Source organism: Xiphias gladius, chromosome 16, assembly GCF_016859285.1.
Source record: "Xiphias gladius isolate SHS-SW01 ecotype Sanya breed wild chromosome 16, ASM1685928v1, whole genome shotgun sequence".
In the NCBI taxonomy this organism is placed as follows: domain Eukaryota; kingdom Metazoa; phylum Chordata; class Actinopteri; order Istiophoriformes; family Xiphiidae; genus Xiphias; species Xiphias gladius.
This window is the reverse complement of record NC_053415.1, coordinates 12,887,920-12,913,289: the sequence shown is the minus strand read 5'-3', so window position 1 is coordinate 12,913,289 and position 25,370 is coordinate 12,887,920. Positions and strand designations below refer to the sequence as shown.

Sequence of the window (25,370 nt, the reverse complement as noted above, 5' to 3'; positions counted from 1 at the left end):
CGATTTTTACGAGACTAAAGCTTTACTATATTTTCCCTAGCTCAAGTAGATTGAGAATAATGTAGACCATGAGCTGACCAGTGTCTTTGAAGACCTTCTCATCAGGCTGCACCACAGAGCAGAGACTGTTGAGGACCAGAGTTCCCAGTTTGGAGGCACTGCGCTCCGATGACTTGTAATAGTCCAGAGAGTTACTGGTGAGAACAAACCAGCGCTTCTTCAGCTTCAGAGATGTACTTTTGGCTCCTGACTTCATCTCTTTATGCAACCAGCCTGTGAGGATAAATTAATGACTTACTCATCAAGTCCTAATTAAGAATATTCCAAGATAAAATGACATTTCACTTTTTAGCATATGTTGTTAATCCTTTTAAAATGTCCTTCTGTCAAACAAATTCAACACATTTAGTTTTCTCGGTGCAGAAACACATCAGCTCTTTATGGATCCAACCAGTGGTATCCTGCTGCATACATAAGGACATGAATCAACTCTCAAATGGTAAAAATCCCAGAGTGTGTGCCTGCCGACTGACCCCTGACTAAGAAATCCTGTCCGTCCACCCGGGAGTCTCCCTTAGATTTCTGCAGCAGGCCGATCCAGTGGTGCATCTCCTCAGGTGTGTCTGTGTTGCAGTGGATCACCCGGTTAGCCGTGATGATCACAAACGAGTTTGGTCTGGAAACAGAACACATCATAGACACGAGTTGTTACACCACATGTAGTCCATGCTGTCATACCACTCAGACCGTCGTTTAAATAGATTTAATCCGACATAGGTTAGGTTTGCTCACCTGTCTGGGTTGTCTGATGCACAAACAGAATCAATCAAGCCCACATCTAATGTGCCCTGGAAGATAAAGAGGTGAATTGAACTATTGTTATTGGCTTTTCACCCATTTGCAAATAATTTCCTCGTTGGGTTTATGAGTATTCTGCAGCAACAGCAAAGATTTGGAAAGTTGCATTACATTTTCATGATTTAAATCTCACTAACCAAAGAATGTGATTTACTCAAGAATACTGTTAAGTGTCAAGGCAGGATTCTTGGTGTACTGGCTTCTTGAGGGTGTGGGGAGTAAGAGGGCGAACTGAAGGGAAGTGAAAGTGTGTTTCTACTACTGTACTCTACTGTCTGTTTCCTGCCTGAAGTGGCTTGAATTTTTGTCATCCCTTCATTTGGTTTTCCAGCTCACACCAGTGTATGTGTTCTGCTTCTTCAGCTTAAATTACTATATGGCCTGGATCTGAATCATCATATTTCAACGGATTCAGTTTCATGCTTCATCATTACTGGTGAAAAATGGAGCTGAGTCTGGGGCCCATGCAGCAGAGAGGTAAAACAGCACTAACCACGGCATTCTTTGGGTTGGCCTGTTCGTGGTGCATCTCCATGAGCTGCTCTGGACTGGCACTGTGGACCCGACTCAGCACACTGAACCAACCACTGGATGGGGTCAAAGGGAGTTCAGGGAGTACACGTTAGCAAACATGTAATTGAAAATTACACTGTGAACTTCCACTGGCAACCACAAGGGGGAACCTCACCTCCACATTTTACTTTCACAGAGAGATGATGACAAGGTAAAACACTAGTCATAAAAGAGCAACAGTTAGCTGAAATACAGTATATGGATATGCCATACCTGGCATCTTCTGGCGACTCTGCATAGATGTGGTAGGTCCTCTCCCCAGTCACAATATTCAGTGCATTTTCCTTCTCATGATTGTCTACTATCTCCCTACAGAGAGATCCAAAGTTAACCAAACCATAATTGTTCTATTTTTTTGAGAAATACCAATTAGAGACAAGGGAATAGGATTTTTAACCCCACTGACTGAGAACGGGGTCTTACTTGGCTGTGCGGATATCAATGGTTCCTTTCAGCTTCTCTTCGCTGTCGTTCTCAAAGTACATGAGCTTCGACTCCCGCAGAACGAACCAGCGCATCTTCCAGTTGCGGCGAGACAAGGTGGACATCCCTCCTCCTTTCTTGTAAAGCCAGCCGGATTTGAGGGAGTCCTGTTTGGCCCGAAACCACATGAAGGTCTCGTCCTTGAGCACACACCAGCGACGACGCCACGGGATCATCAGACCACCTGAAAGCGGGAAAGATGCAGAGAGCAGAGGGAGAAAGAAAGGACTCTGAATTACATTATTTCAAGTGAGATCTCAATATGATGTGAGAAGTAAAAAGAGACTCATTAACCAGCTTAAAACAGCTTTAACACCTCCCAGAGACGTACACACAGACATTCACACACGTATACGCACGCATCCTCTGGAAACAAAACACACAATAAATGAAAGACAACAGCAATAAACTACATTTCACAAAAACATACAGTGATATACAATAAAAGCACTATAACAGCCATAAAGAAAGCAAGCAAGCAAGATACAAAGAAAGCTTTTAAGGCATTTCTAAAACAGACAAAACGAACATACGAGCTGTGTTCAGCTGTGCATAAATCATGTGCATGCCTGCTGGGCAGTGATTTGGTAAAGCCACTTACTCTTCATGTAGAGGTAGCCGTGGAAGTATGGAGGCCCGCTGCCATTCAGCAGATTCACTCTCCCATTGGAAACTTCCTCATCTGTGTCCACATAGCCATCGTTGTCCTCATCGCTGTCAATGAACTGAAACACAAACACCAGCATTTATGATGAGAGAGGTCCTTCATAAGAATGTTTGGCCGTCACTTTAACAGTGAAAATACTTTTTTTTTTTAAAACATAAAACGGAAGTGATTTTATGACCAATTTATATAAGCAATAAGCATAACACGTATTTCAATATTTACACCTGCACATTAGAGAGCTTTTTCATTTTCTGAAGACTACAGGAAGTCTTCATGTTGCAATTTAAGCACTTAAATCAGTGTCCATTATTTGTCTGACCTGGTTGTCACTATTTGTTAATCAACCTAGCCATAAAACTGGTATATACACAGCCACACACACTTTCACATGCAAACACTCACACACCCTCCTTGTTCCCCTTTGACATTTTGCTGATGTGACAGTGTTGGGTCTGAGCTCACTGCTTGACTTGCAGTATCTGGGAACAGATTCATGTTTTCCTCAGAGAAGCCAAAACAAATAACTGCAACTGTGTTTAACTGTTATTCTAACATGAACTGAGTCTTTTGATATATTAAGAGAGGATTCAGGCTTGACCACGTGCAGAGTGAAAATTCAGTTCTGCACCGTCTGTGTTGAGGCAATGTGTGGGAAACATACCCAGAGGAAATCTAGGTGTGCATCAGTGTATGTGTCAACAACAGCTAAAGCTCGACCTGACATGGAAATGGGAAATTCAGCAGTTGGCCAAAAGCTTAATACCTTTTTTTTTATAGTTCAACTGCGATTCAGTTAATTTCTCTGTAAACATAACATCCAGTTTCTCCAGAAGGGATTTCCTGTTTTGGCTAAATTTACAAAATCTACTTCCAACGAAACTATGGTATTGCTCCAAATGATTAACCAGTTGGACTAGATCATTAAAAAGTGCAACTCTGCACATTTTCCAGTTGTAACAACTCAGCAGCATTCAACGTGTATGGCTCTTAGCCTGTTAGTTCTCACCGAGTCTGAGCTGCCTCTGAAGGAGTCCAGGCTGTTCTGGGTGCAGGAGGATTTTCGTAGCACCTCCTCGTCTGTGATATGGCCATCGTTGGTGCTAGCCCCTGAGCTCCCGTGAGCCTCCTCAAACTCCTCCTGGTCATAGTCCGACTCTGTGTCTGGCAGAGTTGTTTGCAACGGCTCTTCACCCACAGGCTCAAAGGCTGACCCCCTGCTGGCCCTTTGGCATGGCCGCCTTTCTCCGTTAGTGACCACGGGAGGAGGAGGGGGGCCAGGGATTTGGGAGTCTGTGAGAACAGGGGCATGACTAAGTCTATCCGGTGTAACTGGGGAGAGCTTTCCCAGTGAAGGAGAGGAGGCCGAAGAGGGGGAGACAACTAGTCCTTCTGCAAAGGCAGGCGGAGGAGGGGGAATACTTTGGAATACCTCCTTGTCCAGAGGAACCACAGCCGGAAGAGGGAAGTCAGGCAGAGGAATGCACTCATCCTCAGCGGGGAAACCCTCATCTACCTCCTCCTCTGCCAGAGGGGCGGTGGATTCAGTTGGGTCGTGGAGGTTCTCCTCACTCGAGAGGGATGGCTCTAAACCGCCAAAGTCCAGCAGTTCCAGGAACTCAGTAGCAACACGGGAAGCCTCTTTCTCCAGCCTGTAGATCTCAGCGTCCCTCATCTCGCGCAGCTCCTCGCGTGAGACGTCTCCGAGAAGGGACACGCCATCCTCCTGCTGCTTCTGCAGACGCTCGATCTCTCTCTCCAGCCGCAGGATCTCCTCCATCTGACGGCTCTCTTCCTCAGAGGTGTGACTGTAGGACAGAGTCTGAGACAGCTCCTTCTGTACATAGGACGAGACAACATAAAAAGCGAAAGTAACAGTTTAATGCTGCCTACATTCACACCTCATAATGGGTTTTTTCATGTGAAAGCCTTTCTTGAGCCGGTTTATGTTAATATGAATATTGAAAAGGAATTACCTTCTGACAAGCACCATTAACCAGTGAGTTCCTAAAGACAAAATAATAATGCATTAGTGATGACACATGTTAAGGGCTAATACAAGTCATCTGATATTAATAATTGCACCTTTAACATAACACTGTACCTTTTCTTGTCTGCTGTAGCTGCCATTTTCTGCTCTTCCTCCTTCTCCTTCCGTCTCAGCTCCTCCTTCCTCGCTGACTCCTCCTCTGCCCTCCTCTTCATCTCCTCGTCCATCAGTCTCTGTTTCTGCTCCTCCTCCTCCCTCCTTCTCCTCTCCTCCTCCATCCTCCTCTTCTCCTCTTCTTCTCGCCTTCTCTCCTCCTCTTCTTCTCTCCTCCTCCTCTCCTCTTCCTCCCGCTTCTGTTTCTCCTCCCTGAGCTGGCGATAGAGGGATCGGGCCAGCTGACCTCTGTGATGTTTCTGCAGGACGATGGTGGCCAAGCGCAGGCGCAGGAAGACGCGTCTCCAAAAGTGAGCGCGGTAGTTCTTCTGGATGGTGACGACGCTGGACAGAACCTTTTTATATTGTTTCCTGATGAGAAAGTGAAACACACAAATTTCAGTATAAAGTCCACTCCCATATTTAATCCAACATTATCTGAGAACATTGTGTGTCACCACAAACATATTTGTGACGTTTCACAGCACCACATGGTCTCCTCCTCACGCCCGCTGGCATTCTCTGTTTAAATAAACACACTGGTAAGAAAGCCTGTACATTGTGGACTGTGCAGTGTTTAGAGTCTGATGAGCTCGTGCTGTGCCATTGTGGCCATGTGGGCTGTTGTGTTTGGGCCTGTGACTAAACCCCATCACCCACACACTGCACATGCATTGAATACACACACATATAAACATGCACACACACAAACACACGTGACCTGCAAAGGACCACACACAATGCTCTGACTCTCTGACCCTTAGCCAGGCCTAGTCTCCACAGTCATCACTCCATGGCCTCTGACTGGTCTCAGGACATGCGGAGATAATGTTACATATAATAATACAAAGGCTTTACTTGTGTCTTTAGGGAACTTCCCGAGCCTCTGTCTTTAGTAAAAGCGGGTCTGAAAGGAAGGGGACCTACAACCTGAACGCTGTCATCAGTCCCATTATAAACTCCCAGCGGAGCCTTTCAGAGGACTGTATATGACCTTATATCTGGCAGCACGCAGGTGGAGCACAGCTAGATTACATACCTAGGGGTGTCTGCATGTGCAGATTTTTAAACCACCATAGTGATGGATGTCCTGTGTGTCAGGTGGAGTGGAAAGGAGGAAAACTCGCTGCTCAGTCTGAGAAGACAGCATCAACTCTACTGCTGAGTGTTCCAATAAATTAAGACTATTAAGACACTGTCTTTCCAAGAGTGCTCCAACTACATCATTCTAGATCACAATGTCTTTTCGAGATATACTAGTCAAAAGCATGAGACATTTTAATGTTCAGAGCAGATAGTTTACCCCACATCCACCGTTTTTAATCTCCTGAAGTAGCCTTAAGGTTGTTAAAATCAACTTACTCCTCACTGTTTGAAGCTATAAAAAACATTTACACAAATATTCAATCCCAAGACTATGTTTTTTACGGCTGCATCGTTACATATGGAAATATTCTAGATTTCACGAGATTCATTTTATTCACATTTCTCCAGTGTGAAAGAACCCCTCCTCCCCCCAAAAAAGAAAAATCCTCCACAGTGTGTATCACTTGTACTCACTTTATTAATAATGTTTTGTTCCTGAGATCTTCAATATTAAATATTACATGAGGAGTTTTACCTGATGAGGGTCTGCGGACTGAAACATAATTAATAAAGTGTGTGGAAGTGATACACAGGGTGGAATTTTTTGATTCTTTCACAGTCAGAGTTTATGATCTGCCACGCCTGTCTATAAGTCTTTCTGGAAACACTGCCATCTCAACTAGAACTTAAAAAAAAAAAAAAAAAGCCCTTTGCTTATTTGAAAAATATTTGGCTGCACGGCATGAGTTTATAATGACTGACCACTGGCAAGTCAGCAAGATTTAAGAGGTCCATGTGTAGGACATATTTGTCTTATCAGATGAAATAACTATAACTGCGCACCTCCAATCCACTAGAGAATCTGTAAAGCAACTTCTGCACTGATACATAACACACAGACAAAGAGGTAAACATGTGTGCAAAGGCATGCACATAACACCCCCCCCCCCCCAAAACATATATACAGGCTGTACACGTCTATTACAAAACAAACGCTGACAACTGTCACTGCCACTCAGCTCCTCCACCCCTCCACCGCACTCCACCACTCACCTTGCCACATAGCTGAGGATGTGGGCGCGGATCACCATGCCAGCCCTGCGCCGCACCTCTTCCCTCTCTTTCTCCAGCCTTTGCTCCAGGGCCTCCTTCAGGAACACCTGCGGGACGAGCAGCGCCACGGCCGACAAGGAGTGACAGAGACAGAGAGAGACACAGAGAGGGAGGTTGGGGGTGGGGGGTGGGGTGGGGTGGGGGTGGGGGCAAAGGAAACGGGATGGGTTAGTTCCTCTTCTTGGTAAAGGTATAAAAGAGGGCCCACAGAGATGTGAAGGCCCCCTGTTGTCTGTTGGCAGCACCCTGTGCCCACTGCAGAGGAAGCTGTGGTGCAGCTGAGGCTAGCAGGCTAGCTGCTCTCCAGAGCAGAGCAGAGCAGAGGGGAAAACTGGCACAGGGACTGCAGTGTTGCTGCTAATGCTGCTTCTGCAGAGCCTCATTGTTTTCGGGCGTCCTTCCTGAGTGCTTCCCTACTGCTGCTGCTGCTGCTGCTGCTACTGCTGCGTTGGTAGCTCGACTGACGTGCACAGGCAGAAAGGCACAGAGAGGGAGGGGAGGGGAGAGGTAGAGAGAGGAGGGATGGAGGGATGAGGGGGAGGGATGGTGGCTGGTGTCCAGATAGCAAGCCACACCCCTCCTTGCTCTTATGAAGGAAGGAGAAAGAGTTGAGTTAACCCTTCCCTTGCTCCTGGAGACTTTTTTCAAAGAGGATACTATCTCTGTGGGAAATTTGGCAGCTTACAACTCCTTGTAAACTAAAACGCTTACAAGAAATGAACATACAGTAGTACCAGGACATTATACAACATAGTCAGATTTCATCTCTCTGTCCATATTAGCAGGCTGGGAAAACCAACCAGCTGTGGGGGGCTTTGAGTGGTTGTGTGTGCATGTGTGTGTGTGTGTGTGTGTGTGTGTGTGTGTCCCAGATGTTCCACTAATCAAAGGATCCCACAGCTGCAGCCCTGCCTGCCTCTGTAAAGTTTGTGAGAGGAGGAAGCTTCCTCTTCGTCCACATCCTTCCCTCGTCTGTAAAACAAATGGCTCGCAAACACACACACACACACACACACACACACACACGCACACACACACACACACGCACACACACACACACACACAAGCACACGCACACACACACACCCCATCCGTGCAACGTGACCCAAGCCCCCTAATTCTGGGTACATACTTCCTCTGCACACAATCAGCACATATATAATTACACACAGATTGTTTCTCTAAAGGAAATGTAGACCCCTTCTGTCTCTCAGCCCCCTTCACACAACCCACACTGCATTTCCCTAAGCCCAAAAATATTGTGCAGCCGTCAAAAACACAAGCATATGCATGGAATGACACATACTCAGCCTCCCTGTGCATTTTCTTGGCCTTCCTTTGGAAAACATAGCCTTCCATGTATATACATTGTAAAGTGGAGCAGTTATCAGCAGAGAGTCAGCCAAAGGTCAAAGTACTGATCCTGGAAGCATAATGAAGTTTTACCCACACAGAGGAAAAATGATTTCTCTTTCTGAAGTCAGTAACACACAGTGACTCCAGAGATTTACACTGTGTGCATGCGTGAGAAATTTTAATATGTGTATATTAGCGGTTATGCACCAGTTATATATTCATTAAGAACCAACATGTCGTTCACATCAAAACCTTTTCAGTCTTGACGTATATTTCACCCTGCCATGTGTGCAGCTGACACTATTCATAGTGCGCAACCCAAACGGGGTATTACAACGAAACTGTCCAAGAGGCAACCGACGAATTTGAAATGTTTCAGTGATTTTACAGCCTCACAAGAACCACAACTTAGAGCAGGAAGTAACAGTGGGACAAATGTGGATTTAGCTGATTTCAAGAAAGTCCATAAAAAAAAAAAAAAAAAGGTTTTATTTATATCTTCTCTCTCGGCTTCGTAGAGATCATTTCTGTTGAGTCTGACATGAAGTAAATAGGTTTTGCTGTCCAGATCAAAACAAGTCATTAAAGGTTAATCATTCAATGAGAGTGCTGAGAAATAGAGAGGGCCTTCCACAGGGAGATGACAATTGTTTGAAATAAAGAGCCAGAGAGAGCAAAAAGAGGCCGTGTGAGAGATAAGCATCACTGGGAGATATATTGCAACAGATGGAGATCATAACGCTATAATAACTTTTCTAGGACAAATGCATGAGAAGTGACTTTCCTCTAACCTCCGCTCAGCTGCAATGTCTCATCACTGTAGTCCGCCTCCACGCCACTCGCCTGGAGTTTAGTTTATTAAATCAACAGCTCTGCAAGTGTCAAGAGGCTAACACTCGCCCAGCTACAGTAAGGCTGCCTCAGGATTACTACAAACCCCCGCACTGGGTTACAGTTACAGTAACAGTTGTTGGTGTCAGGGTTTTTAGGAGTAGCCACGAAACTCTGTGGTTGCCAACAGGAGAGCAGTAGATTGACCACAACCGGCCAGCAAAATCTTTAGGGCATGAGTCACAGTGGGGGCCATCCAAACTGTGGCACACATTAACAGCTTGGGAATGACAGCAGCTTGATTTTTGAGAAAGAATCTGTCCAAGAAAACAAAAAATTGAACCAATCTGCTCTCGAGATTTTCTTAAGACAATTTGCATCTTTATTACTATTGTGTGAATTGTGAACAGTGATTTCCCGCCTGTTCAACATGTTTTGAAGAGCTCGTAGGTGATTGACTTGTGTCCACCTCACAGGAAAACATAAATGGACATTACACCTGATCCCTCAGCCTTTCCCATCTGTGTTGTTATCTGCTGCGAGCCTGCAACTGTATCCTGTCTGAGCGTGTGTGCTTTTGTACTCGTATTAATCACACTATGGGGACAAACATCTCTTGTAACTGTCTTATTACGAGGACTCACGTTCCCATTCTGGAGACAAAAGCCGGCCCGCAAAAAGTAAAACATTAAAACATAAGGTTAAGAGTTTTTTTGTTCATTTTAGGGATAAAGTTGAAAGTTAGGTTAAGGGTGGGGCTGGGTTGGGGTAGTGGTTATGGTTACTGTAAGTATCCAAGGCATGAATGTAAGTCAATGCAACGTCCTTCTAAGTGACAAAAACATGTTTGGGCATGTGTGTGTGTCTATGTGTGTATGTGCTCCACCTTTGTCTTCCCCAGTTGCCACTCTTTCTTGGCTTGATCATGGAGCGTGAGAAGCTCTGAGCAGCTCTGCCTCTCATCATCTGAGTGGATTTTGCTCCTTAGAATCATCTTGTACCTGTGGAAACACACCCACAGACACACACACACACACACACACACACACAAATACATATCCACATCAGCATAAAGACACATACTGTATTTACATAAACAGAGCACAAACCTTTCGGTGCAAAAATGCCCACTCATTTGAACACTTGAGTTTTTTTTTTATTGAGCTTTTTTTTTTTAAATTTAGTTTTCTATGTGTATGTACATAATTTTGCTGACCTGCTATAGAAGTCCATAAAGGTTCTGCGAACAGGGAACCCAGCCCTGCGGATCTTCACTGTCTCCAGCATCCCAGAATATCTCAACTGGTTAAGTACAACATCAGGATCAAACTGGTTGGGCTTCTGTAGATGACAGACAATAAAACAACATGAAACTGCAGAGACTAAAACATAAAAAGCTCACTCTTGTAATGGATAACAACACCAACAACCTCTGATCACTTGATTATGTCATTTTTCTGCAATAGCTATGCACTGAAGGTTGACCAGCATACAGGCCTTCTTCAGCAAGACTGATGTTTTGTTGACTAAGTATGTGTTCTCTAAATATAATTTGCTTTACCCTAGTATCTGCTAGTGGAAGATATGGGACATCTAATCACTGCAGGTAAACATAACCCTGCACTGCTGAGCCCACACACCTATTCAAACGATCTTACTGCTGAGTCAAGTTAAACTTGAACTAAAAAGTAAATTACCATAGTGAGTGCTATCATTTTACATGAACAATCAGGTTACTGCAAAGAAAACACACGCCAACACAGAGAAACCTGAACAGTGTTGAGCAAGACCTTGTCAACCGGGAAGGATTTTCTTTCTGGAATAATCAGCTGCATTGTACACAGCTTTGTGTTACCAATGATCCTCAGGCCTGCTTATTATAGAGGATCTGTGATGTCTGCCGCCTTACTCCTCTACACAGGCTGCCTGATCGCTAAGAAGGTCCATGCGAAGGCCACTGTCGCCCCGAGGGAACACAGTGCTGGATAAACCCCGCATAGGACCGCAGCATTCCCCAATGTGTCAGTCTAATAACAGGCTAATGCTATATGCATGGAAACAGACACACAAAGTCACTTGCACACTTGCCTGTGTTCATGTTCATAATCAAACACACACACATACACGTGCCCCCCTCTGAGCTCTGAACTCTGCTCTTCAGCAGAGGATTTAGGCAGCTGAAAGAGGCAGTGCATGGCGACTTGTTTGAGTGAAAACAAGCCGACCCTTCCCTCAGTGACATTTATTCCAAGGTGAGTGTGTGTCAATCACACAAATACATTGTGGGTATGTGTGCACTCATGTCAGAGAACTGTGCATGCAATGCTGTCATTCTGCGGGATTAACAGCTTTTTCCCTCTTGGCCAACCGAAGACAGGTGAGCAAATGTGAGGCAGGGCCAATGAGAGCGGGGGACAGATAGGGGAAAAAGGGAGAAGAAAGGAGGCGGGTGCAGAGAAGGAGGCTGACAGGACGACAGAGCAGCTTCCTCGCTAATAAGTAAGCGAGAAGGTGTGGAATGACGCATCGAGAGTGGGTGGTAAGAAGCAGAGAGAAGAGGACAATCACCACACTGTGTACATTAATAAGTAACAGATTTCAGAGCAGCCAATTCACTCGCTCACGCAGAATATAAAGAAACAGAGTATCAACGATTCTCAAAATTATCCAATATCAAGAATTAGGATAATTATGGTGATTTTTGAAAGGGTTTGCTGTAATGTTGTTAAGAGTAGTGGAGGAATAGAGGCCTAGTAAATAAATGTCCCACTGTGGTCTTATCTTGGCATTCCACTGATGCAGCCAGATCAGCAGAGCATCAGCCAAGCCGCTGCAGCTGGAGCGGTCAGTGGTGAACTCTGACCTTTGCTGAAGGGGCTTAAGTGGTAGGAATGTGCTAGTACACAGCCCTTTTATTTGCGGAAGTACAATGAGAGCCTTTGCACCAGAGCAGGAGGGCAATATCAGTTTATTTGTAATGACAATTTGCAGAAATGAACAAAAAGAGCAGTGACTTTTCCAGTGTATCCTTTATATGACTGTGCAGTAATGGGCGCCATTACACTGTAAAATTACTTTCTTCTTAGGAGGAGTCATAGGATCACACAAACAGCGAGACTAAATATTAGCTCTGAGCAATGGGAGCTATGAATAGCACCAAGGAGGTTTAACTTTGCAGGCGCTGACCTTGACAAGGCCTGGCAGGGTTTCTGACATTTTTTTTGTGCAATGAAATTTGCATGACGTACCTTGTCCATGTTTGGTTTGATGCAGCGTACAAAAAAGGGGTTGGAGGCACTTAGTGTGGCCATCAGGGAATGGAGAGAGTCCTGAAACACATCAGCCACAAGAGGATAAAGATCAAGACAGCAGAGAAGCTGGATCTTCAGTCCAAACATATTCCTTTATGTCAGTTTATTTATGCTACCATCTAGTTTATTTTGGAAATGAGGGACTTGAAATAAGCAGATTTTTCATAACTGTGCTTCTCATTTTGTGGAAAATAATAAATAAATACTACTCAAGAGAAGCTGAGATCTAGACATGCCTCTCTTGTCTTATTTGTTCGGTGCTTTGTTTACAGAATGTGTGCTTATAGAGCTCATTTTAGAAGACAGCGCTCAAGTAAAAGTACCAATACAACAATGTAAAAACACTCTATTACAATCCAGACATCAATAAGTTACAAAAGTAAAAGTGCGCATTATTAGTAAAGTATGTATTATTGGCAAAAATTTACTTAAAGTATCAAAAGTAAAGGTACTGAGTAAATGTCTTTTGTTACTTTACATCATTTACATGGTAGTAGTCAAGCCATATTTAGCTCAAAAGACACACATGCACAAATACACACTTTGAGGACCCTTGAACCTCGCAGACTATGTCAGCCTCACTCTCCTCGCTGCCTCAGACAGTCTGTCTCCAGCGAGGCCTGGCCTGGCAGAGCTGAGGGTGATTGGCCCCTGGTTGGCCCCTCTCTGCCCAGCCATCAACCCTAATCCCCTGGCTTTGGGAACTGCAGGCCAGGGCAGCCTGCCAAATCCTCCCCTGTTCCTTCTCGCCGCACTGCACTTAGGACATGCTAAGCTAACCCCCCCCCCCAAACCTGGCTCACAACCACATATTTCATACATCCCATCACCCATAACAGACAGCATTCTCCTTCCCGCTCTGTCTCTGTGCCCCCACGTTCACATTCATCATGCCAAGATAACAAGCCCAATGTTAAGGGTTAAGTGATCATCATATGCAGCAGCACATCTGAGACAATTAACTCATTTGTCTCTGTGATGACACAATCATGCAATCATGGGCATGGAACTGAGAGTGATATTTAGGCCACAGAAGCTTCAGTCTCACCCTGAACTGAGAGCTGACGGTGGGCTTGCGTCTGGCTGTGCCCATCTTCAGGGTCTCATCTCCATTTCTGCTACCAACACGCTCAAAGAGGTCGTAGATAAAGTCAAGCCTGCGGGCACAGAGTGCAGAACAGGACATGTGATTGTAGAGACACTTGCCATACAAACCGAATCATTTAGGCGCGTGTTCAGTGTGCAGAGGAGAGTGTGAAATACTCACCTGCTGTCCTTGAGAATAAACAAGATGTCGTCTCTGAAGGTGTCTCTGTTCTTCTCCAGGATCCCTCGCACATCATAAAGCACCTAAACGGGTGAAAACAAAAAAGTTAGTGAGAGCAGAGTGTGTTTACTATTAAAATAACTTTAGTGACGTTACAGCAGTACAAGAAATGGTTGAAAGAGCTAAGAAACTCACAATTTAAAATGCTAGATACATCAAAATAAGAAATTAAGATAAGATATATAAATTATACACATTACAGTACTTGGGCCATATACATGATTTATGGACTGTGCAAATAGCTGTGTAAATGTACATAAGCAAAAGTAATGAATTTGCAATTTAACTGTAAATTAATTTGCAGCAGAAACCAAACATAATCAAGGTTAATCAAATATTCTGTTAAGGAACAAAACATATCCAGTCATAAAAGTCAGTGGCTAATGTCGTCAGAGCTCAATGCGATATTATCAAGACATAAAAATGATACACTGCGACGCATATTTGCTGTTGTTTTTTGTGGTCAGGCCGTCATTACATATTTACAACCACAGCAATATTGGTTATTGGGATGTGAAGAAAGATGTAAAAATATTGTTCTGAATTAGATGTAATGGAAGACTGGGTAATTAATGCTTTCACATGAGAACATTCACAAATATGTGCACAAAGTATGACATGAAAGGGGACTGGAAATGCACGTTTAAGGCTCGTTGTGAACAAAGACCAGGGGATCGGGCCTCATCAAGCACCTGTTTGTTAATGCAGTCACCTGTTGAGTTCTGTTCAGCCTTCGTCTTAGCAACGCGGCATTCCTCTGCTCGCCCTCACCCACAGTAACGCCCTCTGAGTTTGTGTCAGTGCGTTCGACGGTGTGAGCTCGCACGTGTATGCATCCGTGTTGTGAAAAGTAAAGTGCATATAAAATAACTTGTGCAAGAAAATGCTTAGGGATAGTATGAAAAATACGTACTGTAATCTGTGTCGGTATGCAGACACAAGCTCATTTGTGTACGTGTGTGTACAAGAGCTTGTATTCACAGCTGTGTGTGTATACTATAATCCAATAACAACCCCCATCCCCGAGCCTCGAAGCACTCAGGGAGGCGTGAGAACTAAACATGATGACATATGTATTTATAAACCACAGACACACTAATTACACTCCATTCCTCTCTCATTGGAAAAGACTCGTACAAAAAGCTCTCTGTGTCTGATAGTTTCAGGTTTATGAACTAGGATGGTCTCATGATGCCACAGAGAATTGGGTTTGTCAAGGACAATTACACATAGTTTGAAGGCAAAATCTTACAGGTGGTGAAAGCAGTTCTAGTGCATACAGAAACATTAAATCCACCGAAAGAAAATACAGTTTACCTGCAACAGTGAATTTGTGAACCCTGCTTCTTTGCATTATTGCTTTGAGACACATACATTTTTATCTGTCACCCATGAGTTATCAAGGTGTGTCATTCTTTGTCTGCAAATTCATGTCTGACCTAGCTCAAATTAATTGCATTTCTCCCGGCACCACACAGATAATCAAATCTATGGGAGAATGCTACTACTCCCCTACTAAACTCCCGGCACCGTTTCAGATAACAGTAGGAGCTTTCAGAGACGCGACTTAACTCCTCAGAGAGGCACACTGGAGAGAGAGAGAGAGAGAGAGAGAGAGAGAGAGAGAGAGAGAGAGAGAGAACAACTGGCTGGCCTGCCTGTCCTCTCTGGACCAAGTCATTACCATAGACAGCCATGCCAGGCTTGTGACTGAGCTGCCACACTCACACTGAGGAGACCTTGTCTAAGGCAGGCTTCATAAGGCCATTCTTTATCAAAGCAAATCTTTCTACTCCCCCCCCCCGACATCCCACCCCTCCTGCTCTATCCACTCTGTATTTGTTCTTCTTTCCTGATCTCTTTTGCCCTTCCGTACACTTGGCAGTAATCGCTGCCATCATGTAAGCAAAAGAAGGAGAGGATGACAGAGAGGCATTTTCAAAGACGACCCTACTGACCATCCAACAACTACCTCACTTCCCCAACTTACTCATTCAGGGAGCAAAAGGAACCTGGTTTTGCTCTGTATCTGTTCGTGTGTGTGTGTGTGTGTGTGTGTGTGTGTGTGTGGGCGCGCTTGCGCGTGCACGTGTGTGTGTGTGTGTTTGTCTGTGTGTGACAGTGCTGTTAATGACCTCTCCAGCATAGTGCTTGATGCCAAACTGGTGGTCGGTCACTCGGGGCTTCACATAGTATGGGTTTGTCTGAGGAGAAAGAACAAAGAGGCCATTGACTTTTAGAAATGCTGTTCATGTCTACTTAATTAGTTATAATCAAATTAAGTAGAGTACATAGTACATTGAGCCCTTCAATGGGAGTTCAGAGGGAAACTGCAAGGTCAGTAACACATCTGCAACTAATGATTACTTATCAAAAACCTGTTTGTTATTTTTTCAATAAACTGATGAATATTAGACAAAATGTCCCTTATAATTTTCCAGTGCGTTTCCTGACATCTTGTTTTGTCAGACCAACCGTCCCATATTCAAAAATTGATCAATTCATTTACTATGACAATAATTTCATTCTGTTTTTAAAAAGATGTCATGTTAATACTCAGTCTGTTTCTGTGTCTGCCTTGACTAAATACTAAAAACTTCAGAATTAAAACAATGAAAATAAATGAATAAATAAATAAATGTACAATGATATTACATAGAGAAAAACAACAAATGAGTCCTCGTTTAAAAAAAATTGTTGTTGATAAACAACTGTCAATCTAAAAATCGCCTCGGCACTAAAAATACCCCTGGCATGAAGTGAAGACAAAGAATCTCTTGCTCCTTCCGCCATGACCTTAGAACATAACGCTTGGATCAGCAATGAAGGCAGACAACTCAGGGAGAGGTCAGGCGTTTTTTAGGTCTCACTCTGTAACTCATAGAGATACCTGTTGGGTTTTGTGAGGACACTCTTTTCTCCCGCTCACAATGCGGATCAGGCCCTGAGAACGGCTGATCCCATTTCAGCATTGTTGTGTTTGCACGTGAGAGCACTCGGGGGCGTTTACAAGTGCTGCAAAGACGTTCAATTTTGCACCAGAGGCAACAGGCGATTCATCAGACAGGAGAGCGGTTTAACTCTTCGAGACTGTCTGAGCTGGTGGGGGATGAAGGCATTTCCTCAAAGAGCTTTGGTGAGGGGATATGGATCATCTTTATGACTTTGCTAGTGTCTGCCTGGGAGGCCTAGGGTGTGTATGCGCTGCTGGACGTGTGAAAGGTGTACATAGGTTTTCGTGCGTGCGTGTAGACTCACTGCGTGTCGGCTGTGCAGTTTCTCCAGTAGGGTATAGTCTGTGCCTTTGGGGAAGCGACTCTCCTCATTGATAAGAGCCAACATGCCCAGTTTCTAAAGGGGAGACAGACAGAGAAGCAGAGAGTGTGAAACACACCGCAGTCATGATGGAACTAGTTATAATCCCATTGGGACACATCTGGCAGCTTTTAGTATAACAATGCATCCAGGAAACAGCATTGTAATTCATTCAGTTTACTCTTTTATTTATGTAAAGAGAGGGTTCACTAAGCAGGCACGGTATTTGCCAGCAACAACTCACTTTACATTTCGACATGTACATAAAGTCACACTACTTAAGAGCAGTCATCTAATACAGGGCCACCAAGCAAAATCACAAGTCTTTTAGCAATAAAATTGGTGTAGTGTAGTCTTTTTGCTTTCCTTAAACTTTCCAGGCTTGTGATTTTGACCCAGAAATCTTTCAGATATAAGCCCACCTCTTCAGAGGCTTAGCTTTAACCATCGCTATAACTATGGCGATAAAATAACACAAATTGTCTTCGTGCTTCACTTCAGCCATACCTCTAACCGCCAACTGGTGTACATTACTGTGCAAACAACATGCAAAATGAGACTACATAATGATAGACTGGGAGATGGGGTTCAATGTAAGCACAGTGTGGCGTCTGGGTCAGCACGCTCTGGCTGGCGGTCCGCGGTCAGTCCGGGTGGTGACTTTGCTCTCTCAGGGTCTGACTGTGTGTTACCTTCTCTATGAGATCCAGACACTCTGCGTTATCCATCCAGTCTATGGCCTCCCACTGGATCCCCTCCCTGGACAAAAATACATACACACACACACACACACACACACACACACACACACACACACACACACACACACACACACGCACACACACACACCATGATTATATATAAATATAAACAACTAGGAAGACACAATGGCTGTATTGTACAGAAGGAACATGTGATGAAATGAGCCATGTCCAGGCTGTTGGCCCACTGTACAAGAAAACAACTGTCTGGGGCAGAAACTGAGCCGATTCCAAATCTCTGGCAGTTTGCCTGTATCGCCATGAGCAGACCCAACTCCCACCCCCGGTCCTATCTGTCTGTGGGACACTGGCACATGCAAATCCTTGTTTTATTTTCTATGTATCAACCAGCATACAAGCCCGACCTGTAGAAATGGACACCTCTTACTGTTTTAGACATATCAGAGATCTTTACCTGTTGTACTCCAGCTGCTCCAGCGAGAAGATGTGCTTGTTGAAATACTCCTGGAGTTTCTCGTTGGCATAGTTGATATTAAACTGTTCAAACCGGTTCACCTATGGGAAAAGAAAATGGTTTGGTTTTATAACCATCAATTCTGTAGCTCTGGCAAGTCATCTATAATCAGTTCTCCATGACAAATACATTGCATATTGACAAGGAATTTTATTTTAGTATCATGTTTTAAAATGCTCAGTTGGTTTGAATTTAAAACTAGTAGTGTTGATATGTTGACTTAAAGAAATAAAACCAAAAAAAAATGCTTAATCTCTTAATCGGCTTCATTAGAAAGTTGTCTCTGTGGTTTGATTGGGTTTGACTGACAGTGACTAAATAATCCACCAAATGTTGCTAAATCCTATTATTGACATAGAAAAAGGTGGCACGCAATCATAGCAGTCATCGGGGCTCATGCAAGACCCAGTTTTATGAACAGACTTGTTCTTAAGTAGCATGTACAAGTGATTAAAGAGGGTTTGTGGCCTTCAACAATTTTTCTCATACTTAAAATTTTCTCCTAGGTACAAACAAAATTCATGATTGGTCCAGACCTGTCGTATGAGTCATGTACAGACAGTCCACCTTCCTCCACGGGACTAAAAAAACCCCTGAATTTGGAGTTTAGATCAGATCACGTTTCAGGACAGCAACTTATACAGTAAAGCAGTTGATGGAAAATTCTCTCACTCCATCAGCTGCGTCAGGTTTTTTTATGCAGGTCTCTGACCAGTATCATCCTCTGTTGCACCTAATGCTGGTTTAGAAAATTAATACGTTTTCAGGGCCTTTTAACGAGGATTTTGCTATTTTTAAGCTGAATAAATTCAATCCAGTGAGCGAGCTTTCACCTCAAAGTTCTCAAAGCCAAAGATGTCCAAAATGCCAATGGACTTGAAGTTGTCCTTTCCTTTAATTTTCTGGTTGATCCTCATTATGATCCAGGAGACACACTGAGAGTAAAGCGCCATGGCAACCGAGTCCCGAGAGTCCACTGCCTGCAAATCATGACATGAAGAAATGAAGGTTACCATGGATACCAAGTCAGGCATAAATATTAAGAGAGAGGAAATTTGGCAGATGTATCGTAAACTCAGTGTACAGTATATTACTATAGACATGTATCTATAAATACAACTATCTGTCTATTTCATCAGATGGCGGGTAAAGTGGTTAAAAACGATGATAGGTTCGATTGTTAGACTGATGTGTGTGTGTGAGGCCACGCTGTCTGTAAAACAAATAGTGGTTTGGAGACAAAGGTGTGTCATGTCAGCGTCTGTCTGCACCTAAGACGCTGTCTGTTTTCACAACAGACATCATCCTTTATCACGTACAAATCTTAAGAGTTATGCACTGCAGTCAGTAATTGTCATATTACAAATATCCAGTGGAAACAAAGAGAATTCAAAATACTGTGTAAATATGCTTTTTTATATGATGTCCTCTAGTTTTATTTACTCTCTTTTTTTATTTCTAAACCCTGCACAAGGAAATGACACCTTCTCCATGACACCTTCCCACAGATACAGAAAGTCATACACCCACCAGGGGCATCATTTTACTGTATTGTAACATGAAGAGATTACCAGACAGGTTGGATTTTTACATGCAGACCTGATTATCAGACAAAGAACCATCATCAGAGAAAAAATTAAGTCTGTTGATGAAGACAGTGTGATGTGTTTGGAAGATTCCAAGGTCAAGAACCAACTGTCAAATTCAGCTTCTAAACCAAAATTAATGCAAAGTCCAAAAGGTGCTTAAAACTGATGAAATATTGAACATCTACAGATCTGTTACAACTAAGAAAACTCAATCTGCTAAGGAATGCTGCATGCAATAAGATAGAGAAGAGGTTAGTGTTAGAGTTAGTGCACTTAGAGTTGTGACTGTTTTGTCAACTATCACAACTCGAAACCTTACTTCTCTGATTGACAAGGTAGCTGTAACTTCACTCATTTAGCACTCCATAAACAAATAATTAAAAAAAAAAAATCTATTTCTAATTGCCGTTTGATCAAGCTATGATTTTCTACAGCTGCCATAAAGTCGGCCTCTCAGCCAGACACCATCTGTGTACGTACATAAAAAGCTTGAGCTTGCCAGCTACACTTCCTCCAAAGGCATTGTGCTTAAATTGAAAACAAAACAAGAGTGTGGCGGTGTGTACTGTATTTGGGGCAACAATGCTCCTGGGCTTTTGTGTAATCCATCATACCCAGTCACCTCTTGCAACTAGCGGGTGTGAACAGAGTGCTGGTGGCTCCAGGATCTCCGTCACAGGGGTGAGAAGAATGGCTGTTTGTCCAGGATTTGGGGGGGGGGGGTGGGACTACTGCTGGCAGTCGTGGGGTGGGTGACCCCTGGCCGCTGTGAGAAGAAGCCATTCTTACTGACTCCAGGACTGGAATAATGAACTCTATTAAGAGACAAGCTGCTTCAAAGACCTGGCAGAACAAGCAGCAGCAGGGTGACAGCACAAGGTCTTTGTCTGGCGATGAAAAGCTTTCTTATGACTTTCGCGTCGCTGTGATAATAGTAAAGGTCCATTCTGCATATTCGCTGACATTTATGTGTATGAGTGGGCCAAAAGCTTGAGCTCAGCCAAAAAGGATTGTGTCATGCATCAGAATGTTCTTGTGGCATATGGTGAAAAGAATAACACATGCAGATGAGGACTTGTGAAATATTCACATTAATTACAGACAACAGCATGAAGGTTTGAAGCAGAGAGAGACACGGGTGAATTATTGTGCCAACGTCTTTGGGTGTCTGGCTGCGCTGCCTGCAGAGGAGAAGACTCTCGCTTCAGCCCCAGTCATTGGCTCTATTGTGCTTTTGACTCAGATCACTATCATGATGGCTTTATTGTGCCAGGAATCTGGCAGACAAAAAGCAGGAAATGGCTGGGAGTCACGCAAGGGATCTGGAGAGGCATGTGGGGGAGAGCGCCGGAGAAAGGCAGTGTGTGTCACCAGGACAGGGGAGGGAGAGGAGTGAGGACGGGGGTTGACAAACAGACATTTACTGTATGTTTCAGTGTCTTGACAGTGTAGACCTCTGAACAATCCCTAACACCTAATCATAATACACTGAAATCTGGGTAACAAAGGTGGGTAAGCAGGATTGTTCTGTGTTAGCTGTATGATTCTTTAATGAGCAGTGGGTCTGTATGTGTTGTTACCTGCTCCACAGTGAGGGGAGAGCAGATCTCCTCTCCTCTGAGGATCATGGAGCGTTGGGTCAAGACCTCTGACAGCTGGAAGGAGTCCAGGCCAAGCAGTTCACTGACATTACTGACCACTGAAACACACACACAGACATAGATACACACTTACACAATGTATAACACACAGAGCACAGACAGTTCAGGTGACTCCTATTGATGTAAAACAACAGATGTAACATATAGACCGTGATCCTATACAGTCTATAGGAAACTCCACTCTGTTGGCTTCTGCCGTCACTGTAGTTCACTGGTTCTATGGAAAAGAGGTCAGACGCAGTGAACAAAGGAGCCTTGAGCTCATGTTACAGCCTGCTCAGTGCTCTGTCTGCTAGTACAATGTCAATCAAACTCAGGGGCACAAGGAAAACTGCAGAGTGGTCCAAAACCAGTGGTGAACTTATTATCTGCTCTAGAAAATAAAGGTTTTACAATAAATTCCAGCAGAAACATCTGGTCATTTTAACTGGGCTTAAACACTTAAAGCCACATGTTCCAAGTTTTCACTTAAATAGCATCAAACTTTGATCAAATATTTTTCCACTGTTTGATAAACATCAAATACCTTTGGGATCTGCTTGGTCCAGCACTTCAAGCTGTCATTTGCAACATTTTCCCATACACACCTTTCCCTAACATTGTCGTAATGTTTGAAAATGTAAGGAAAAGGATAGTTGCATGGATTTTAAGTTAGTAATGATGACCAAAGAGCTCATGAGGTTGTAAAGGTTGGCTGCTTGTTTGTCTTGTCTTGAACTTGTTTGGTCAGCACTGTGTTCTCATCATTAAAAATACTTTGTTTTTCCAAGAGAATAAGTACCTTCAGTGACATTTTAAATTACACAAGAGTAATTTCCAGATCACTTCCTAGGAGGTAGCCTCGAATATTTAGTATTCAATTACAAGGTAAACAGGAATTTCCTGGGAAGAACGTCTCAGTTTATACCCAAGTTAATATTAATTCATTATTCATTTCATATTGGAAATATCCATATATGTTTGCCTTCTGACAAATCTCACATTTTCACAAGTTCTTCTAACATGCTGTGTGCTGTCTAAAGGACAGCGTATAAAGTGTACAAATTGAGTGCAGTACCTCTGTAGTTAGTGCTAAATTGTATAGTTGTTTCTAGAAAATTTCCTGGGAAGTTATTAAGATATTTCTCAGAAATTACAGAGAAAGCTTCCCGGCATTTAATATTGTTACTTATCTGTGTCCTTCAATTTTCAACAGTGTGGTGCAGATTGTTGTTGATCTATATATACAGACGGGTGACAAACTAAAAGGAAAAACCTGAATAAACGATTAGAGAAACATAACGAATGCAGATACTTTCACACAGGTTCACTGCATGGTTCATTTAAGCTGTTAACATCCAATCATGCCCTGTGGCATGGATAAAAACGCTGAGCAGGTACAGTTCATTCTGATTTTGTGTCATGATGCAAGAGGAAAAGATCTAACTGACTTTGAAAGAGGGTTCATTGTTGGGGCGGGGATGGCAGGAACTTCAGTCACAAAGACTGCTCAACTGACTAGTGTTTCATAGGAACAGTGACTGAAGTGACCTCTGCATTTAGATCTATGGGAAAGACATGAGTAAACAGGGTCGGAAATTGTGGTCGACAGCGCACTTTCAATGACCGTGATGCATTAGTGCAATATGTAAGGAAAAGAAACAGGGCGTTGACAGCTACATAGAGAGTCATATTACTGTATGTTTGCAATGCATAAACCCCTCATTACAAAGAAGAATGCACATTGGAGAGTTCAGTTGTGCAAAAACCATAGGCACTGGTCTACAGTGATGTGGGAAAAAAGTGATATGGTCAGATGAGTCATCCTTCTCCATATTCTCCACAAGTGGGCGAGTGCATGTATAGCGTACACCAAGAGAACAGTACAGGCCTGAATGCTTGACCCCTACAGTGAGGGGATCCGGTGGCTCTGTTATGCTGTGGGGGACATTTTGCTGGCGTGGTTTGGGTCCACTTGTCCCCTTAGAGGGAACGGTCACTGAAAATCAATTCAAAGTTGTTGTGAGGGATCACCTTTATCCTATGATGAAACACTTCTATCCTGATGGGAATGGTCTCTTTCGGGATGACAACGCCCCCATCCATAGGTGTCACTGAATGGTTTGATTAGTACGAAAATCATGTGAATCATATGCTATGGCCTTGCAGTCACTACATCTCAACCCAACTCAGCACCTATGGGAGATTTTGGCCCGTCGTGTCAGACAGTGATCTCCACCACCATCATCAAAACACCAAATGAGGGAATATCTTTTGTTAGAATGGTGTTCATCCCTCCGGTAGAGTCCAGAGACTGGTAAGATCAATGGCGAGGCACATTGAAGCTGTTCTGGTGGCCCAACACCTTACTAAGACACTTTGTGTTGGTTTTTTCCTTTAATATTCACCCATCTGTATATACTGCATATACACAATTCCTTCTCCTACCCCCTTTAGAAGTGATCTGAGCTCCGCCAGCAGTCATGAACTCAATGTTGCCCATCTGGAGGACAGCAGACAGCAACTTGAACACATCTCTGATCTCCTCCTCAGTGAATTCCATCACCTTCAAAGCCTCCTGTAGCACAACACAGAGAACAGTTAGACAATATGTCTCTATGAGGACAGTATAAACACAATAAACCCATTCAAGATGTGACAGCAGTTACACTTTTGCTTTTTGTACCTCCAAAGCCAACACAATCATATAACATATTTCTCCCAGGGCTCAAGTCTCTGTAAGATAAGTCTATTTCTTGCAATATACACTCATGATAAAGGGGTATGGCGCCCTCTGGAGGTAAAACAAACAGTGTACATAAAAAGAAAAACTAGTATTCTTTCCTCTTCTTCTTCTTACCATCACACTATCGAAGAGCTGCTTGTCATCCAGACTGCTGTCCTGCACGCAGCCTGACTGGCTCAGGTAGTGATATGACTCGGGACCTTCAGACAGTAAGTACATGTCTGCAATGCAGAGAATAAAAAAGATATTAACAATGATTGAAACAAACCGAATGTATTTAGACCTGGTTACCTACCATTTAAGATTTTTTATCATTTAGCTCTAAAGCTGCTTGAAGTACATATTTTAATAACACTGACCCAAAGTGGGTGCCTAGTGCATCTTAAGGTGTTAGTACCCTTGTAACCCTTGACTTTGGTGACGATAGATGGTCAAAAACTTGGACTACTCCTTTAAACTCTAAAAACGAACCTCTGTGGTCTCTGTCTGCCCCTGCTAACAGTGCGTAGAAGATGTGGTAGTTTCTCTCTCCAGGATTCTGTCGAACCACACGGTTCTTGGAAAGAGAGGTTTTTTGGATGAAAATATATTTCAGTATTTAATTAATGTTGCTGATGACGCTTCTGACATATTACATGTTGGCTACTGGAAGTTTCAACACTACACAAACTTACCTTTTCTAGCAAATCTGATTACTGAGAGTCAAGGAGAACAATGGAAACTTTTAGTAAAATTGTCCTCTGGACAAGATGCTACAGAGATCTAATTTCTTTACAGGATATCTGTGTGAACTCTGGAAGGATACAGTCAATGATGCAGCCTCCGTGAATGTTTCCATTTTGGGAAAAGTGGAGCTGGATGAACTTCCCAAAACGACTGGAGTTATTGTTGTACACAGTCTTAGCATTCCCGAATGCTTCCATGATGGGGCTGGAGAGAGATGAAAGACAGTCAATCAAATCAAATAATCTTCTGTTTGTTTTCTTACCTTTAAAAATGTATCCAGTAATTGCGCTACACTGTTTCTATTATGATGCAGATGTGGATCCAGATGCAGCCTTGATGGAAATATGCACTATAGCAGTATTTTCTAGTTTGT

The 25,370-nt window shown here is 43.4% G+C and overlaps 1 protein-coding gene across 1 annotated transcript in view; it reads right to left on the bottom strand.

Moving 5' to 3' along the window:
* Nucleotides 1-25,370, bottom strand: part of myo10l3 (myosin X, like 3) — a 57,275-nt gene that overhangs the window by 5,995 nt on the left and 25,910 nt on the right. The window contains exons 6-32 of the mRNA XM_040148610.1: nt 25,077-25,201; nt 24,946-24,959; nt 24,743-24,827; nt 24,386-24,492; nt 23,974-24,103; nt 21,466-21,584; nt 19,130-19,276; nt 18,237-18,337; nt 17,753-17,819; nt 17,004-17,096; nt 15,881-15,949; nt 13,686-13,768; nt 13,467-13,575; nt 12,356-12,436; nt 10,324-10,448; nt 9,994-10,108; nt 6,861-6,967; nt 4,683-5,093; nt 4,555-4,585; nt 3,588-4,415; nt 2,516-2,639; nt 1,855-2,098; nt 1,645-1,740; nt 1,352-1,445; nt 793-848; nt 534-676; nt 79-273 (exon numbers count right to left, since the gene is read on the bottom strand). Coding sequence (XP_040004544.1) covers nt 79-273; nt 534-676; nt 793-848; nt 1,352-1,445; nt 1,645-1,740; nt 1,855-2,098; nt 2,516-2,639; nt 3,588-4,415; nt 4,555-4,585; nt 4,683-5,093; nt 6,861-6,967; nt 9,994-10,108; nt 10,324-10,448; nt 12,356-12,436; nt 13,467-13,575; nt 13,686-13,768; nt 15,881-15,949; nt 17,004-17,096; nt 17,753-17,819; nt 18,237-18,337; nt 19,130-19,276; nt 21,466-21,584; nt 23,974-24,103; nt 24,386-24,492; nt 24,743-24,827; nt 24,946-24,959; nt 25,077-25,201 — 3,899 coding nt within the window. The remainder of the gene's footprint in view (nt 1-78; nt 274-533; nt 677-792; nt 849-1,351; nt 1,446-1,644; nt 1,741-1,854; nt 2,099-2,515; nt 2,640-3,587; nt 4,416-4,554; nt 4,586-4,682; nt 5,094-6,860; nt 6,968-9,993; nt 10,109-10,323; nt 10,449-12,355; nt 12,437-13,466; nt 13,576-13,685; nt 13,769-15,880; nt 15,950-17,003; nt 17,097-17,752; nt 17,820-18,236; nt 18,338-19,129; nt 19,277-21,465; nt 21,585-23,973; nt 24,104-24,385; nt 24,493-24,742; nt 24,828-24,945; nt 24,960-25,076; nt 25,202-25,370) is intronic.